We start from the raw sequence: 19,174 nt of genomic DNA, 5'->3' as shown, positions 1-19,174 counted from the left end.
GGATGAAGTTAAATATTGCTTTGCGGGGAGGAGAGGTCAGAAGGGATGGGAACAGAGGCTGGGAAGGGGAGGCCAGGTATGCAAGGGTCTCATATACTATGTGAAGGAATTTAAACTTGAGTGAAGCAGTTAGAAGGTTTCACAGTAATCTATTTTAAGCCCGTGTCTTAACTATATGTTAACATTATTGAATGAAATAGCTAACGTTTTTTTCTGATTCCCCCCCCCCCCCAACTATTTTAGGTATTATAAAATATACAGAGGTTCAAATATAAGGATTTGTACAGCACATTTCCCCTGGAATTCAGTGTGAGAAAAACTTTACAACCAAATGTTTATACGTACTTTTATTAGAAAAAGAACTGGGAAACGCTATGATTTTGCTTATAGGAAGCTTAACACACACTTTGTGCTGCACTCCTTTAAGTTGTCAAGTATATATTCTCTTTAATCTTTCATTTTCATTTTCTTGTTGAAAAACTGTTATGATATTACTAACTGTCCAGAATTTTTTCCAGAAGTAAATGGGCGAAAATCATAACTATATCTTAAAATAGGGTCATCATTTGAAGTTCCTATGTTTTCGATTTTAACCAATAATTTTAGTTCGTATTTTCATAAGGAGAATTCTTTGATCAAGACAGAAATCCTAGCAAAAAGGAAAATCATGCTGAAATCTTTGAAATTTAAATATAATCAATTGCCCTGGCCAGCATGGCTCAGTAGTTGAGTGTGGACCTATGAACCAGGAGGACACAGTTCAACTCCCAATGAGGGCACATCCTTGCGTTGCGGGCCCCACCCTCAGTGAGGGCCATGCAGGAGGCAGCCAATCAATGATTCTCCCTCTCCCTTCTTCCCTGAAATCAATGAAAATATATTAAAAATAAATATAACCAATAGCTAATTATTCTTTACTGCTGTGAGAATTAACTAGTCAATTGAGAGCCCAGAAAAATAGGTAGGTAGGTACACAGATAGACACAGAGATATCCAGAGAGCTATCTGAAATATATCATGAATATCAGCACTGTTTTTTTCCAACATTTGAACTGTATGTATGTGTATGTATGTGTATGCATATATGTACAATCTTATATTTATACATATATCAAATATAGCAGGGGCTTTACACACCTTATTTGTTCATACACCACGAATAAATGTATGTCCCACCCTGCTCCCCGAAGGATTAATATTAACTAGCATACAACAGGTGAAGCAAATCGGCAAGTCCCCATCCCCTAAATACCACAGATTCAAACAAGCTGACAAAATGAGAAAGGAGATCCCACGAAATTATCAAGACGAGACAGAGGGCGGGACAAGAATTTGTTACCTGGTCCTGCCTATCTGCTTTGGACATGAGTAGATTTTACTCTTTCGTTTCAATATGGGAATAGCAGTTAGGCGAGATATGCAAAATACTTGGAGCTGGACCAAAAGGATAGGAGAGTTAAGAGACCATGTATTTCCTGAGATGCTGTGTATATAAGCTTTTAATAGGTTTATGTCAAAAACTGAAAGAAAATTATGAGATTTAATATTTTAATTAAATTAAATATGGAGCACAAGAAAACAAATGCAACTTTTTACTCAACCACGCACTTCATATCTTCAGGTAAATTCAGTAACTTTTAAATATCAACTTGAATATATTACATTTAAATATTTTATTATTTGTAGACAGTGTTATAGCAACATGATTAATTCCTTCCCTTCTCCAAAAAACTATAATGAATTATTCTTTCAACTCAAGATTTTACTCTAGCATGACATAACTATTTTTAAAATCTAAAAAAAAAAAATGCATCTCTTATTTATGTCTATTTTTTAAAGGAGCTAAAACTATGATCCTCTTTTCTAAGTAATATATTTCATAAAGCCATAAAACATTCTTCAATATCACAGTGATACTTATAAGAAAGAATAGAATTCATCTTATGTAGTTTACTACACACTGTCCTTCCACCCCCAGAACATACTAAACGCATCCTCCTGAATTTAATTTCAAGTCTCTGCAAAGGACATAGTCTTAAGAAATCAGAAAGGAATTTAAGCTCCAATTCATAGAATGTCATTTTCTCATATGTGAAGAGTTGGAGATCACATACTAACATCACTCCCTTAATTTAATATTCTGAAGAAACAACATCTGAAAGAGAACTAGTAGACAGGAGGCAGTGTGATAAATTACATTAAACAATACAATTACCGTTAGTCTTCATAGCATGCTTTTTTAAATTGTATAGATTTTTATAAGATATGAAATGAAAACTCTCAATTGTCCAAGAGGTAGATGATGACCCCATTTTCCAAATGGGAAACTGAGGCACTGATATGTCTTACCATAGGCTGCAAACATGGTCAGCAGCAGAATCAAAACTAGAAGCAGGCGAAACATGGCTGCCTCACACCTGCCAATGGAATGACAGGAATAATGTTGGTCCCCCGCGTTGCCTGTGTTCCATCTTATTCTATGACTAGCATAGCTCTGGAGCTTTGAAACTCCATTTAAAGTTGGAGTTGCACATCTATTCTCCAATGGCAAGCTTGTGAGATCAACATGAGGAGCGGTTATTTATGGCAGCATCCTCAGACTCAGGAATGTGGACTATGTTGAAACCACATAGGATATATTTCAATAAATGAGATCAAGACATGAAAAACAAAATTAAAGGACACGTAATGCAATAACAAAAATTACAACTTCAGTTCAATATTTCTACTGTGATTCCACAAAGAGATGTATATGTGTACAATTAAAAATCATTTTTCAAACAATTGGATTTGAAATTTGACTCACATCTCTATGCTATGAGCCTTGATCTGCATGCTCCTAAATTAGGAAGGAGCAAACAGCATAATTTTACTGTTTTATATTGAACACATCTCTCTCTAGAATACAAAAATGTACCCTTATCCAAGGCAAGTAATTTTCTAAGCTCCTCAAATAGATTAAAGCACTAAAGAAAACTGGATTATTTCACTGAACAGTGGTATTAGCCAAACAAGCAATATGGCCGGAAGGGAGATACAGTTGGTGGGGTGCTTTGTGGGAAATGCAGGAAAATAAACAACAGTATTGTCCTTGAGGCTTGTGAGAATGATGTCCATGGGTGCCAACCCCACAGTTACTGTATGAGTAGCCAGTACACGAGCGATACACTAACATAGATGACACACAGCATGATCCAGTTTATCCTTGTGATTGGCGGCCTGCGGTTACCTGTCACATGGAGGATGACATTGGAAGAGAGAATGCCACTAGAGTTTTGGGCCCGAGCCACATAGAGGCCTGCGTCTGCCCCGCATACCTTCGGAATGAACACCGCATGTCTTGTCTCCTTGTGTAAAACCTGTAAGTGTCCATCTGCAGGCAATTTCTGGCCCTTCTTGTACCTGAAGCAGAGAGTCAGTTTTTAAAATCAGGATCACTGTTTATTCACATTATATCCAATTTCTAAAAACCATTGCAGAGGCCCATCACCACGGCAATACTCTTGCAGGGGCAGGGACTTTGCAGCTACCACAGATTCCAAAGGGGCTGTTTATCCTTCAAGCAGAGGTTGGCAGCTGGTGGCCAGAGAAGTGCCTGATCGGCTCAGACCATGTTTTTAAAAAGCACATTTTTTGACAGCAGTTAACAATTGGAATGTTGCATGTGAGAATTCAGATATCCAACTACTCTCAAAAAAGCAGACCATCTGGTCACACGGGGGCTCCATTTGCTCATAGCAATTATCTAGAATGGGAATGGTACCCTCCTATTTGGCCCCCCTCATTCTTTCAGCTGTGATGGAACAGTAGTTTGTGGCGTCTGGAATCTGCATTGGAGTGACCCTCATCTGCCCCATTATATTCATCCCATACGATCCACATGAAAATACCAATGTGCTGTGTTAGAAGAAGGTACTTATACAGCATTTCCTGGAGGAATGAGTTCATTTAATTAATGGATTAATCTCATTAGAAGAAAATTGTTTTTAATTATAAAAGGCATTTATGCAATTGGATTATTACTATTAATGACATGTTTCTAAAAGCTTCCTATGAACATGAGCACTTAACTGCATATTTTTATAAAGCAAATAATTTATTTTGTATATTCTAGGTTCTTTACTTATCAAGACCCACATTCTTCTACACAAGAAGTGATGATAAATCTGAATCGTTTTCTGTTCTCATGGCCTAAGCGATAATTTTGCATTTTTCCAAGCATCCAAAGAATGTTTGATAGCTCGCCAGTTATTAATGGAGTAAAATTGCAAATCTGAGGGTAAGATGTTTTCTCACAATAGTCCTTCAGTATTATCGTTGCAATCGTTCTTCAAGAATATGTACTAACCAAGTTATTTGTTATGTGGACAAAAATAAGAAACACTTCAGACAACATTTTTCTTTGGGGTAAACCGATATTTAATGATGAATTAAATATCTTTTAAGTTCATAAATACGAAATTCCTGATCTGTAAAAAACCATGCAATTGTAAAAACAACAAAATAAAACAAAAAGCATAAATGCTGCACTGTAACACAAGTGCAATTTCTTTTAATAATCTGAGAAACCAAAGTTTTCTCATAAATTCTTTAGATAACTGACTCACACTTCAAGTACCACAATTACTGAAACTGATCACTTAATATCAACTTAAACATTATGATAAATAAATGCTATTTTACTTATCATAGTTTAGAAACATGAACTCGTTCCCATAAATTTATAACTTTGTCCTTAAATAAATATGCTTAAGGTTGAAAATTTTCTAAAATGTTTAAAAGTAACCCAAGTATTGAGAAAGCTAGAACTGCTTTCATAGCAACAGTATGTGATTCAAAACCTGTATTCTGCAGTTTACTCTTATTAAAACAAATAGGCTAAAAAATAATAATGTCTCCAGAGTGAAATCATATTGTTTACAGCTCAGTTATTGAACCACCTTTCAAAAATGGGTTTATTACCTGTCACTGCAAGTAGCTGTGAAAGAAATATTTTTATTCCACCTCTCACATTGAAGAAATGTATAAAAAGAAATCTTAGTGAAACAAACAAGGACTGCAAAAGTGACATGAGTGACTGCTGGGAAGAGAAAGAAGTTGAGAGAGGCAAATGAAAGAAAAGGGGAAAACCACCTTCTTATGTTGTGTTTTTTTTTTAATTGAGTAAGGGATGTTAAACCAAGAAAATGTCGCGCTTATGCAAAGCATCTCAACTCACCATCTTTAGAAATGTGGAATGTTAAATGGATACAAAAAGAGCACAACGAAGTCACAGTGCTTTTGGAGTTTGTTAAGTTATTATTTTATATGGTTACTTTTTTTTGCTTCAGGGGATTAGCCATGCTGCTCCTAAGATGAGAGTTGGGGGTTGGTGAGAGGTTGCATCATGCAGAGTTGCGGTGCTGCCGAATATTAATCAGCGGTCCCTGCCCCTGTAAGTTAGTGCCCACGAAGGATTCCCTCAGTGATACAATTTGTTTCTGGTTAAGGCTCGTCATTATAGGCTACCCACCATGTCAGTGTAGGCTCTGGAAATCCTGTTACTTCAACTTCCAAAGTCACTGGAGAACCTTCCACGACAGTGACATTAGACTGGAGCCTGGAGAAACTGGGTGCCTGGCCAGCTAGGCTGACCACGCTGTTCTTTGCTGATGTACTTTTAATCTCTTCCTGGGAAACCACTTGCCTCTGATAGACCCGGCTGGGGCCTAATTGAAACCCGAGGCCCGAGAGCGCGTCCGGGGAAGCATGCAGCCTGTCTCGGGTTTTAGTGCCGTTATTAGCCGCATGCATTTCCTCCCGGGTTTCTAGCACACTTTCCCGAGCCCGCGGGCGCTGCTGGCAAGCTCGCTCATGCACTCCACTCGGCATGCTCCCAGGATGGTCAGCGTGGCTTTTGCGGATGGCCGTGCTCTGTTCCAGAAACCCTCTGGAGGTGAACGGGGGCTCAGCTTTGAACTGGGGGGAGGGCTTCTCAAAATGACTTGAAAATGTTTCTCTCTCATCGTTGCAAGGATCGGCAAAAGCGGCAGGCGGGGGAAGGCCACACTCCTGGGCCCCCCCTGGACCACTGGCCCCCGTCTGCATCCTGTCGCTGCTCCTGTGAAGGCTGCGGGAGGGGCTGGCATGTTCTTCTACCTCCATGTCGGACGGTGCGCGCGGGGAATCGGGGCTCCCTGGCAGTGGAGGCAAGGAGATGTCATCGGGAGAGACACACTCAGGTTCTTCTGCAGAAAGCGTGTCCGCAGGCAGGGGCAGGCCTTGGACACCGCGCTCCTGGCCAGAGGAGAGCCGCGGCCGGTCCCGAGGTAGCTGAGCCTCACCGGCTCCATCGACGGGCAAAATGCCTGCCCCCTGGCCCTGCTCCTTCAAAACAGAGAAGCCAAAGCTTTCGGTTAGTCATTGGATTTCTTTTTCCAGGCCTCAAACTCAACTTCAGAGAGACGATTTGAGAAAACCCACAGCGGGGTAAAGCGGGCCCTGGCTCAAGCATTAGAGAACGTGAAACCACTTGTCTATTTAAACTGGGCACAGGCCCATCCCATGACAGGAATCAGTAAACTGACCTCCCATCTCCGAGTGAAACTTGATAGACCCTCCTTGTGAAGAGAGAACAGCCTAGTTATCATCTCTAATGAAGCGCTTGGACTGGATAAATGTCTTTTCAAATCATAACCTGAGGAGCCTCCTTCCACCAGCAAATTCTGCGTCGGTTTATCTGTCTACACTCCCCGTGAACCCCGCTCCTACATATCAGAGGCTCCCCTGCTAGGTGAGCTCTGAGACTCCACTAGAATAACCCCCCTCCTTCCTCAGGAAAGTCGTTTTTTTCGTTTTATTTTTATTGTGGCAAAATAGACATAACATAAAATTTACCATTTTAACTATTTTTAAGTGTACAGTTAAGTGGCAGTAAATGCATTCATATTATTGTGCAACCATCACACCAATCAACTCCAGTACTTTTTCATCTTTCCAAAGTGAAACTCTGAACCCTTTAAACACCAGTTCTCCATTCTCTCTCCTGCCAGCCCCTTCCACTTTCTGTCTCTATGAATTTGACAACTCTAGAGAATTAGTCATTTTTAATGGCTGGTTTTATTTTCTTAGAGCCCCTTAGTTCTATTCTTACATTGAGAAATATCTACGGAGAGCCTGTGATATACTAGGTACTGTGCTAGGCATCGGAGAGATGACATGGTGAGTAAAAGTCAATACAGCCTCTGCCCTCATGGAGATGATAGCCTAGTGGGGAATGTAGATATTAATGGAACCGTCACACATTATGACCTTTCACAATGAAACACACCAAGATACAATAGAGGAACACCTGCCACTCATCTTTCTGTCCCAGGTGGGAATGTAAGTTGTGCCAGTCAGCACCTACTGCTCACATGGTTCTATTACTTCTCCCCACTAATCCACGTCTCTCTCTGTTTTAAGAAGAGGCTCAAATATACCCTTTGGCACAGACTCAAAAGAACAGTGAAGCTGAAAGGGACCCCATCTATCCCAACCAGCTTGTTTTACACAGACTCCTTTCTTTGCCTTTCCTCAGCATTTTGGATGCATGTTTTACTTAATTAACGATGACTGGTTTTGTTCCAATGCTACGGCTTGCACATAAGAAACTTATATCATGTCTTGATCTTGAGTTCTTCATTTGGGCACATAGTCCTGCTCCTGACATACTTTATAAGTGACTTTTGAGAAATAAATGTGTTTTCAGGTTGAAGGTTAGAAGTAAAAATAAAACAATGCTTCTTCTGCTAGCCTACAGACATGACTTGTTTTCAGAGAAATCATAAACCCAGCTTAGAGAAAGTGGTTTTCTTCAGCCATTTAAGAGAAGTTTGCATTTTGCATCAAACTGAGTTCTTAAAAGTCCCTTAATTAAAAAAATAAATAAATAAACACATACCCAGTAGGTAATGCCTCTCCCTTTTTTCTTTGGTTTTCCTACACCTTACCTCTGCCTCTTTTTATCTTTTCCTGAAAGTAGGATGTTTTTCTTCCTTTTCTTACGGACATTGATCCAACTTCCCATTCAGTCTAAAAATCTCTATGCCATCTGGCAGCCTCTGTTTGCACACTTTTCCTGAAGGTGCTTTCTTTGGAGATAATTCTATGCTTTACTTATCTTAAGAATCTCTTTCTATATTTAGCAAAGAGCTGCCATCTCTCAGTACCCACCAATGGATACTGGCCTCCTGGAGTAGCAGAGAGATCCGTATGCTCTCCTCTTAAAACAGCCCTTTACCATTGGGAGAACTGGTCCCACAGCCCCTCTGTCTGTCTTTGAACTTTCATCATCCTGACCACCTTCTGGAGGTCCTGGTCCAACTGCTATGACCTGCTTCACAGGGAAGCAGAGACATCTGTTGATCTAAGGATTACCCAGGGGCAGGCAACTCTTTAATGACTTCTTTGAGTAACCTATGGCTCTCCAGAAAGAATAATGTTTTTAAAATGTGTGAAAATTTTCAAAAAATTTAGGAGGGAAACTAGAATAAAAGTCCAGGCCAGTCTCCTGACTCCTCACTCCCTCCTGGAGAGGAACTGACTTACCTAATTGCGGTTTAGTAGAAGAGACCCAACAATCGCAGCTCTCTCTTTGATGTTCTTGGTTTCATATCTGCCTTCCACCAAATGGGTGCGTGTACATTGGCTATAAGGCATGAAAAACCCCTGGACAGGAAGCCTGTGGTTGTCTAGCTATGCACCCTAGTGGCTGGGTAGACAAAAATGTCTAAATCAGAGATGAAGTTTTGGGAAACCCTCTACATAAGTCCCAGTCGTGTCCTCCAATCCAGCTTTTACTGGTTACTGATTCCTGACTGCTGAGTCTCCCTCTCAGACTGTGCCAAACTCAAAAAGGCAATCCAAGAGCATTATTTTTCACTCCCTACAACTCCTGAAGCATAAAAAATACTTTCTGCAGACAATAACACTACCTGATAACTTCTGGCAATAAGAGAAAGAGATTTTTCTCAAATCTTTTTTTTAGAAACTTTTCAACTTATTAATATTCCCTCTAAATATGTTTATTTCCAGGATTCATTTACTTTCCAGAATTATCTCTTTGATCTATATATGCTTTTATTAAAGTGATTGTACTATTTTTTTGTTTTTGTAAGAACCACATGGGACTATGAATTTATACTGAGTTTTTAAACAACTAAAATCTCGTACTTTCTCTGACCATTAATATCATTGATAAAAATGTTGAACACTGCATAGGTTAGCACAAGGCAAGATGTCTACCCCAGGCAAGGAAAGCTGTCTTCCAGGGTGACATTGATGAACTACTTGACACTTGGGTATAATTATCACCAGACCAAACTCTCACTCAGCTCACATTTTCCCACTTAAAAGAGATAACATGAGTGTGTTTATCAAATGACTTCCTGAAACCATAATAAATTTTGTCTATGGCACTAATCTAGAACTGCCCAGTAAACAATCATCTCAGAAAGAAAAATAAGATGAGTTTAATACAAGTTTTTCTGAGCAAATCATGTTGGCTTTTGGCATTTCTGCCTTAATTTCGAATGCAAATAAGCTTTCAGTCTCTAAATCATTATGAATTTTATAAACATTCCTTCTAAATCTCACTGAGTTATACGTTCCTAGATCTACTAGTTTTCCTTTATGATAATGGTTCCCCAACATTCACATATACCAACTTTTCTTTCATATTTCCCTACCATGAACCTGTGTTTATTTTTCTGACAGTAGAAACATGTGTGTGAGAGTGTGTATACATGTGTGTATTTCTACAAAAAGGTAGTTAATCTATATATTTCAGCACAGGTAGGGCATATTTGCATCAATCTGATTAATTCTGGCAAAAAGGCTGGGCAATTGATCTAATTCACTATAACACATCCCATTCTCAATGTGTTTCTCTTACAGCCTTGGTTGCTCTTTGTCTTTTTTGTTGATTTCTTTCTCTTTTCCCAACTTCTAAATATATGAATAACAAATGATCTTGTCTTTATGTTCTGTAATATTCTCTATATACTTTCCCCTCAAAGATCTTGCCCACTTTCACATCTAATGACCAGTTAACTTTTATTTAATAACCCTAAATCTATAGCCTCAGATATTTTGTCAGGATTTCTGAACTTTCATTTCCACTGATGAACATAATCACTTGGATTTCTAATCATTGCCAAACAAAATGAATACAGAATACAATGATATTCTACATCTACCAAAGACTATAACACCAATCCTCAAAGTACATAGAGTGGGAAGCCATCTCTGTGGTAAATTTAAGGAAACACCACAAGACTTTACCTTCCAAAATATCTCAATCTTATCTTGGGCTCAGTACAATTAAATGAAGCTAAGTAAGAAGTGGTGGGAAAAAAAGACATTAAACATAGGGCTTGGTCTATGAAAGGCATTTCTGGGAATTTGGAAGGGGCTTTGGGCAGCCAAGGAGTTGACTTGGCACCTTTGGGCACTTGGAGTGAACAAGATAAAAGAGAACTGAAGGTGGTGAACAACACTTTGTCTTCTTCCCAAGTTTTTTCCAAAGAAAATGTCGCAAGATCATCTCCCCCTGCCTACCGAGAGATCAGGATTAGAGGAGGAGGGTCCAGGGAGCGTCCTCACCCAGGCTGATAAGAGCACTCCACTGAACTGTTTGCTATAAAAGTAATTCCATGCTGCTGCTTTATTAACCATCAGGCAAACAGATGAATGCAAAGAGGGGAAAGGTTTGGCATAGGAATCTACAGTATCATTACAAAACAGCTTACTTATATGCAGCAGTTCCTTGGAGCTCCCTCTGGTCTTGTGGAAAGAGTTACAAGGCTGAAATTCAGAAGAACTGGGCTGCCTGCCCAGTTCTGACACTACTTTGCTGTGATTTTTGGAGGGCAAAATATATCAACTCTTTTGGCCTCAGTTTCCTCAACTGTAAAATGAGATTTGACCAGATGATTGTTAAATCCCTTCTAGCACTAGAATTCTATAACTCTAATTGCTGGCATGGCAAGCCTTTATCTTCTACTGAACAGTTCTGTGACTTTAGGCGAGTCTCTTAATACTCTGCATCTCCATTTAATCTTAGGAGTTTTCACATATTATTGTGGATTTAGCTTCGGTCTTCACCTTGGGGTTAAAATACCATCACTAATCTGTTAGCAGTGCAATGAGCATTGAATTTACTGAATTGCCCAATTTTACCTACTGCATTTTGGGGTCAGAAAAATGAGAAGCACTTTACTATCTCCAGGAGAAAATCTTGTGATTAATAAATTCTTGTGATATGTTGGTAGAATTGTTCTTCCTGACTTCTATCATTTCCCAAGGAAGATCAACACAACTTACGGGTATTAGAATTGAACTTAGTGATACCTCAACAACCTTTTAATGTGTTGCTTCTTATTATCTGCCCACATGGTGCTTTGGGGAGTCATTACTTCTGACCTATAATATAAGTGATAGAGACAGTCAGAGGGTAAATGTGATTGTGATATTTAAAAGTGAAGACTACTACTGCCTTTAATTTTGCTTTCTGTACCAATTGTACTGAATGTTATACCCAAAATCATGCCAATGAGGGTTCTTGACAGCTGTAATTGTGGACCTTCATTGTTATCCTAAATAACTAATGATCGATCGTATCTTTTACTTTATATGAAAATAAAAACGACTTTTGAATGAAGGTAAATCTCTTTTTTCTATTGAAAGGAATTTGTTTCTTTAACTCTTCTTCCAAGCAAAATAATAGCAAGAAAAATCATTTTTTACTACGTTTTGGTTTGGTAGCAATAACTTTCATTTCTAATCTTCGTAAATGTGTGTGGTTGACAATGTAGAAAAATGCAGAATTACAAAAGTATGGTGTTGGATTTAGTATGTTTTAGAAACTCAATTAAGGAAATGTGATACATTTAATGTTATTTTTTATTATTTTAACTAGTAGAGTTCAATCAAGAGTGATTTTGCTCCCCAGAAGATGTTTGGCAATTTCTATAGGCACTTTTGGTTGTCACAACTGGTGGGGTGGGGGAGACTACTACTGGCATTCAGAATAGAGGCCAGGACTGCTGCCAAACATCCTATAAAGCAGAATGCTTTGGGCCAAAATGTCTGTAGTACTAAGGTTGAAAAACCGTGATTTAGACCAATCAGAGTAACCAAAGGCTAAGAGATAAGATTAGGATCCAACAAGTTGTCCAAGGTTTGCCTCAGAGAAGAACAAGGGTCACCCCATCAAAAAAGGCAGCTTGCTTAATGGTTCGTATTGTCTGGTGGTTATATAATGAAACTAGATCTTCACATACATTTAACCCATGGAAAAGGACATATAAACAAGCTCTGAGAACTGTATTAACTCCGAGGGAACATAACTGTTTTTTCATGAAATGTGCACAACAATTGGGGAGATTTTTCTTTTTTTAAGTCTCAGGTCACAAAAAATATTATTTATTAATTTGGGGTAGTTGAGAATACTGTTGATTCTGCTTGTTACTTGAGTTTCTTGGGAGAGGGAGAACAGAGGGAGCAAGCAACTTGGCAAAGCAAAGAGTCCGGAGGTAATTATAGTTCAGCAGCTATGAATAGAGAGTGAGCAACTTATGCCGAAACCCATAATGATGTGATTTAAATAATACATTTGATATCATGACACATTTGCATTCTGTGGGTATTTGCAGTTTTTGCTACATGCTTAATTTATCTGTAATGCATAGGACTTAAAGTAATCTAAACATTTCCCTAAATAGTTTAGTATTCATACTTCAGTTGGATTCTATATTTTAGTGCCTGGAAATATCTTAAAGGCAGATTCTCTGGGAACAAGATACTATCTGATTTCATATATGAAGGTTTTCTAATGGTACTATAAACAATAAAATCATAGCTTGGTGGTATCATAAAGTGGGAGAAATAAAATCTGCCGTTGGGATTGAAAGAAAGGACAATTAAAGAGGCAGCTAAAGATGAGAGAAATAGAAATGGTTTGGGGTGACAGTATGGTGTTTAAATGGCTACCTCAGTGTCAATGTAAAATGCTATGGTTCTAGTATTCATTAGGAGGGACTCAAGGAAAGAGCAGTGAGCAAAAGGACTAACTAGTGGGTAGAACAGCAGTAAGGGATGAGGGTACTCGCATTGCATTTACATCGGGAGACTTGATCCATATAGATAAGAAGGCTTCAATACACTTTTTTTTTGCAATGCACAATGCCTTGAACATCAAAACAGAAGTAATGAGTAGCCAAGGCTACGCAATTTTCTTTACCTTACTCATTTCTTCATTGAAAACCGTCTGCTTACTTCTCACTGGTTCTTTCAGAAGGTCAATGCAATCATCGTGGAAGTCTTCCGAACTCAGATTCATCTTTAAAGCATCTCCCTGCTGTACAAAGTGATAGTTAGTGAGCGCCTGGGCCAGAAAAGTTGGAGGGACAGTGCCATATAATAATCACTTGAAAGAAAAAAGGCCACTTGCAACCTTTTAGTGAATATATTCCACACAAGACTGATGTCCTCCCATAAGATTGATGAAATTACCCCTCCAAGTTCACAGTTCCCCTCCTCATTCCTTTGATAAAGTTCATTGCCAATAAAAATTGGTTGTTCAAAGGCCCAGAAGGAAAAAAAAAGTCATTGTTACAACAGAATGCACCTGCAGGAGCATTCCTGAGAGAAAGGTGTGATTGTATGCTGCAATTTAAACCATTAGGAGAGTCTGGGGGAGCAGCCATGAGGCAGAAATGATTAAGGATTTCTGATGTAGCAAAAAGCAGGATATCCAGAGAACTTAACAAAATGCTTGCGAGACTCATGAAAAGAGGGAGGAAATATCACTGAATGTTAAAAAACACACACAATTGAGAACAAAGGACAATATCTTGCTCCTGCCTTTCATGGGGTTCTGCCTTAGTCATGGAGGTTGAGGGGGTTTGCAAACTGCTGTGGAGCCAGTGTGAGGGCTGAGAGGACTTGGTGAAGGTGGGAAAAGACACGGGTACACAAGTGACAACACCAGTTTAGAATGATGTTTCTACTGCAACAGAAGGTTCTCTGTTCCACCTGGAACATGGTCATTGCATGAGCATTCAAGAACTAGGCATCCCCATCAAAGTACACATTCTACACTGACTCAGATTAGGGGGGACACATTTTGGGTGACATTCAGCTTTAGCCTCAATTCTAAAACCTAAACTAGTTTGTATTACAGGTCACTTTGCATTAGTACACACTTGACACCTAATTCCAAATGGCAGCTGTTGTAGAAAGAACGTTAGATCTTAATCATATCTAAGTTCAAATTCCAGGTCCACCACTACTGACTGGGAGCCCAGGAAAGCACTTTCAACCTCTCTGAGCTTCCCTCTGAAACAAACAAACAAACAAACAAACAAACAAACAAACACATTTGCCCTAGCTCCATTGCAAGGTTATTTGGAAATCACTGATGTGATTATGTATGAGAATCCTTTGTAAATCTCAAATTGCTATACAAATAGAAAGGATTATTATCACTAGTTCAGCCTTGACAGGGATGCCTGGGCCTACTTTTTAATAGCTCCTAAAAGGAGCCATAGTGTCAAGCATAAAAACGCGTCACCGAGGCGGCTCCTGCAAACATCTGTAAGTGCTAGGGAGTGCTCTGACAAGCTCTTATTCAGGCTCCAGCTCCTGAGGGCAATACTGATGCCAGCTTCTCTTGCCAGAAAGGCCCCTCCTCGTTTTTACCACCTGATCCAACCTTCCTGAGCTATAGAATGATTCTTCTCTGTACTGATCTTTGAGTTTTTACTATAAATATAAAAACCCTTTCTGGAGAAGCTGCTTTAGGCAAAATATAGTGCAAATGTGTGGGTGCTATACTGAAGAGAGCCATAGTATTTCCTCAGATATAACAGGCAGGTGAGTTAGGGATGGTAATGGTAGTTATATTGGTGATTGTGCCAGGAAAAAACACAATGCTAGGGGAGACCAGAGGAAGTGACACCTAAGGAAGGTGATGTGGAGGAGGCAGTGTTTGGCTTTGCCTATGAGAGATGGTAAGATTCGGAGAAACGGAGATAGAAGGTCATGTGTTTGAAGTAAAAGTTTAGAAGCAGGAAACCTGGGAATGTGGGGGTAGCAGACCAGTGAGACAGGAACTTATAATGACTATAGAAGCACAGGTAATACCATACTGCTTTCCACAGTGGCTGCACCAATCTGCATTATCAGCTGCATTTTTATACACCAATAATGAACTATCAGAAAGGGAAACTAAGAAAACAATCCCATTTACTATTGCATCAAAAAATAAAATAAAATATCTAGGAATAAATTTAACCAAGGATGTAGAAGACCTGTACTCAGAAAATTGTAAGACACTGAAGAAAGAAATTGAAGAAGATACAAATAAGTGGAAGCATATACTGTGTTCATGGGTAGGAAGAATTAACATCATTAAAAAGTCCATACTACCCAAAGCAATCTATAGATTCAATGCAATTCCTATCAAGACACCAATAGCACATTTCCCAGAACTAGAACAAATATTCCAAAAATTTATATGGAACTACAAAAGACCTTGTTTAGCCACATCAATCTGGAGAAAAAAGAACATAGTTGAAGGAATTACGCTACCTGATACCAAACTATACTACAAGGCCATAGTAATCAAAATAGCAGTGATTTTCTTATCTATGAATAATGCTAATGATTAGTTTAATATTTTTGTGAAGTTAATAGTTCAATGAACATAATACCTAAAACATAGTTTTATTTTTATTTTCTCTTGGGCCACAATCTGGAGAGAAAATAAAAACTTACGTTCATTATTTATGAATAAAAACATAAGGTTACTTAATGCAGACTTTAGTTTTATTTTAATGGGGCACATTTATCCTTTAGGATATGATCCATGAAAATGTAAACGAGACACCTTAATTGTGTTTAGCTCTCATTCTCAACAATGTGTTTTCTCTGCAGTGATGAAAAAGAAACAGAATTACCAGAAACACCCAAATAATTGTTAGAAAAGTGTGAAACAAATGTGTACATTATGTCCCTTGAGAATTTCCCTTAGAACACCTTTGCACCAGAAGACACCTGATGAACACATTTTTATTTATACCACTTGAACATACATATTCTGAGAAGACATTACCTTCAGCTTTTCTTCAAGCTCTGTGAGAGAGCTGCATAATTCAGTAATAGATTCAAGAACCTCTTTGTGTTTTGCCACAATTTTTTCAGTACATTTCTGCCCTTCTTCAAAACCTGGAAAGGAGAAGAAATAAAACTATCTTTAAAAGTCAAATCCTTGGCAGAAAAACAAAACAGGTTTTAATTCATCTCCCCAGTGTCTGGTGTAAGGTCTGGTAGATAGTAACTGCTTAATAAAATATGTGCTAAACAGATAAATAAACAAAGGCATTTTTGAGAACCAGGTATTCTAGAAAAATGCTTACATTTACTGTATCATGTCTCTTTTTGTAACCTAAATAATGTTGCTATATTAATATTCTTAAAGCTGAATTCCAATCAGTTTTACACAATTCAGAAGGTTCAGTGGTTCTTCAGTACCTAGAGAGTATGCATTCAAGGCCCTCAATAATATGGGTTTAACTTGCCTCTCTCAAATGTTTATTACCCTAATTCTCTCACATATTTCATCTCTGGCCAAACTGAACAAGAAACTTCTCCCTCAAAGTCCTCACAGCCACTGGGCATTCTTTCCTGTACTAGGAATGCCATTCCCCCATTCCATTTCCACTGTCAAAACCCTACCTACTTTTAAAGCTCTACCTTAAGTGGCAACATCTTTGTGAAAATGTTTTTAATCTTTCCCAAATGCATTTAATCTCTCCCGATTGGAATAATGAACATGTCTACCACGTAGTGAGTGCATAGGCACTTCATATGCATTATCTAATGTAATCCCCCTCAAGTAGGTTCTCTTGTATTTTACAAATGAAGAGTCTGAGACTCAAAAGAGCCTCTTCTGGTAACCCAGACAATAACTGGAGGACCAGGGATTCAATCCTGCTCTACTGGAATCCAAAGTTTAGGCTGAACTGTACTGCACATCATTATGGGCTGAAATGTGTTCCTCCCCAAATTCACATGCTGTAGTACCAATCCCCAGTATCTCAGAATGTAACCCTATTTGAAGATAAGGTTTTCAAAGTGGTAATTAAGTTAAAAAGAGGCCATTAATGTGAGGCCCTAAACCAATATGACTAGTGTCCTTATAAGAACAGGAAGAGACAAGAGGGGTGTGTGTGCACAGAGGGGTGTCCATGTGAAGAGGCAGCAAGGGGTGGCCATCTGCAAGCCAAGGAAAGAAGCCTGAGGAGAGACCAACCCTGTCAGGACCTTGATCTTACACCCCCAGCCACCAGAACTGGGGGAAATAAATTCCTGTTGTTTAAGCCACCCAGTCTGTGGCGTGTTGCTATGGCAGCCTGAGCTAATAGACACACTTTATATCTCCCTCACTGTATTTACCATATCATGATTTCTAAGCTGACCATGGATTCTTGAATGAAGGAGCTAGATTTTATTTGTCTTTATATTGGTTAGAACTCCTAGTACTTAATAGGTACTCAAATATCTTTGGATACATTTACTTGCATTAAAATTCTGGGTTCAGTAATGTTGGGTGACCTGCAAGAGTAAGTGATTTAGCCCTAACTGGTTTGGCTCAGTGGATAGAGCGTCGGCCTGGGGACTGAGGGGTCCCAGGTTTGATTCCAGTCAAAGGCATGTACCTTGGTTGCAGGCACATCCCCAATGTGTGTGTGTGTGGGGGGGGCGGGGGGCGGTGTAGGAGGCAGCTGATCGATGTTTCTCTCTCATCGATGTTTCTAACTCTCTATCCTCTCCCTTCCTCTCTGTAAAAAATCAATAAAATATTTTTTAAAAAAGAGTAGATGATTTAATAGTCCTAAAGTATCTAACTTGATGCAATTTTTTAAAAATGCATAACTTCCAAATTTAACAGGAAAAGACTCATGCTGTTCTTTCAATGATTCATTTATTCATCAAATATTTGTTAAGCACTTAGTATGTACCATGAAGCAGTGAACTAACAGGCAAAATCCCTTCTCTCATAGAGTTTACAGTCTGGTAAGGAAAGGCAGAAAACAGATAAATAACTATATAAAAGTCAGTTGGTAATAAGGGGCAGGAATATAAAACAAAGCAGGATACAGAATCATGTATGCTGAGAGGGGTGGGTCTTTATGAGTACTCACTGTGTACTAAAACTGAATAGGCACTGACATACAGTGATAAAATATACTTCCCATGCCCTCAATGAGCTTATGGTGAGTAGAAATGACAAATAAAAAGGCAATTATGCTGCAGTGTAAAAAATATAACACTAGAAGAAAACATATACAATGCTAGGAGGACAGAGTGCCTCCAAAATTTTTGGTGCAACTCATAGAATAACAACAGTAAGAATGTGACATCATATTAGTTTTCATTAATTTTTCAATCTGTATTTTATTATTTTGATGTTTCTACTTTTTTCCTTTGGAAAATCATTAACAATTCACTCACAACAATTTAAAATTAGTTAGTGCAGTATCTATTGTTCTACAAATCTTTAGGTCAATCCATGGACAGTGAGTGTGCTTCATGAAATAAGAGAAAATCCCCATCTGGTAGCAGCTGTGGGCATCCAAACGAAACATGTTGTACCACCTGTTGCGATCTTCTTTGGGGGATGAATTTGCCTGGTCACTGGGAGTAAGTCTTGGTCTCAGTTAATAATGTCTGGGAATTGATGAAACATTCCTCAATGCTCTCAAGGACTGTCATTATCCAGGGGGCATCTTAAATGGGAGCCTCATTTAGCTAGGGGGACTTCTTAGAGAGTAGAGCTAACAACTTACCTCTCCTAGTCATGGAGAAGAGGAAAGAAGAACCCATGAGATGATAATTTTAGTTTTCCCATTTATTCCACGAGTGAGAGGAAGGCAAGAGAAAATTTTCCATCTTTCTTATGTCCACAAACCATAACTGTCATAGAAATGAGAAGGCTGTAGACTCTAGTCTTAGCTTGATACTTATTTTATTTAAAGTATCATGGGAAATTTGTATGTTTTCCAAGGAATCACACTGGTGGAAATTAGATTTTTTTTTTTTTTGGTCTACAAAAGCTGAGTATTGTCCAGTTTTATTACCCTGGAATTAC

General features: G+C 38.7%; 1 protein-coding gene across 1 annotated transcript in view; it reads right to left on the bottom strand.

Moving 5' to 3' along the window:
- Positions 1–1,531: 1,531 nt before the first annotated feature.
- The window catches only part of CCDC141 (coiled-coil domain containing 141), a 172,738-nt gene continuing 155,095 nt past the window's right edge, over positions 1,532–19,174 (bottom strand). Inside the window, exons 21-24 of the mRNA XM_059703945.1 lie at positions 16,136–16,248; positions 13,262–13,378; positions 5,513–6,366; positions 1,532–3,402 (exon numbers count right to left, since the gene is read on the bottom strand). Coding sequence (XP_059559928.1) covers positions 3,135–3,402; positions 5,513–6,366; positions 13,262–13,378; positions 16,136–16,248 — 1,352 coding nt within the window. The 3' untranslated portion in view covers positions 1,532–3,134. The remainder of the gene's footprint in view (positions 3,403–5,512; positions 6,367–13,261; positions 13,379–16,135; positions 16,249–19,174) is intronic.

This window comes from Myotis daubentonii, chromosome 7, assembly GCF_963259705.1.
Source record: "Myotis daubentonii chromosome 7, mMyoDau2.1, whole genome shotgun sequence".
Taxonomy (NCBI): domain Eukaryota; kingdom Metazoa; phylum Chordata; class Mammalia; order Chiroptera; family Vespertilionidae; genus Myotis; species Myotis daubentonii.
This window is presented reverse-complemented; position numbering and strand designations above follow the sequence as displayed.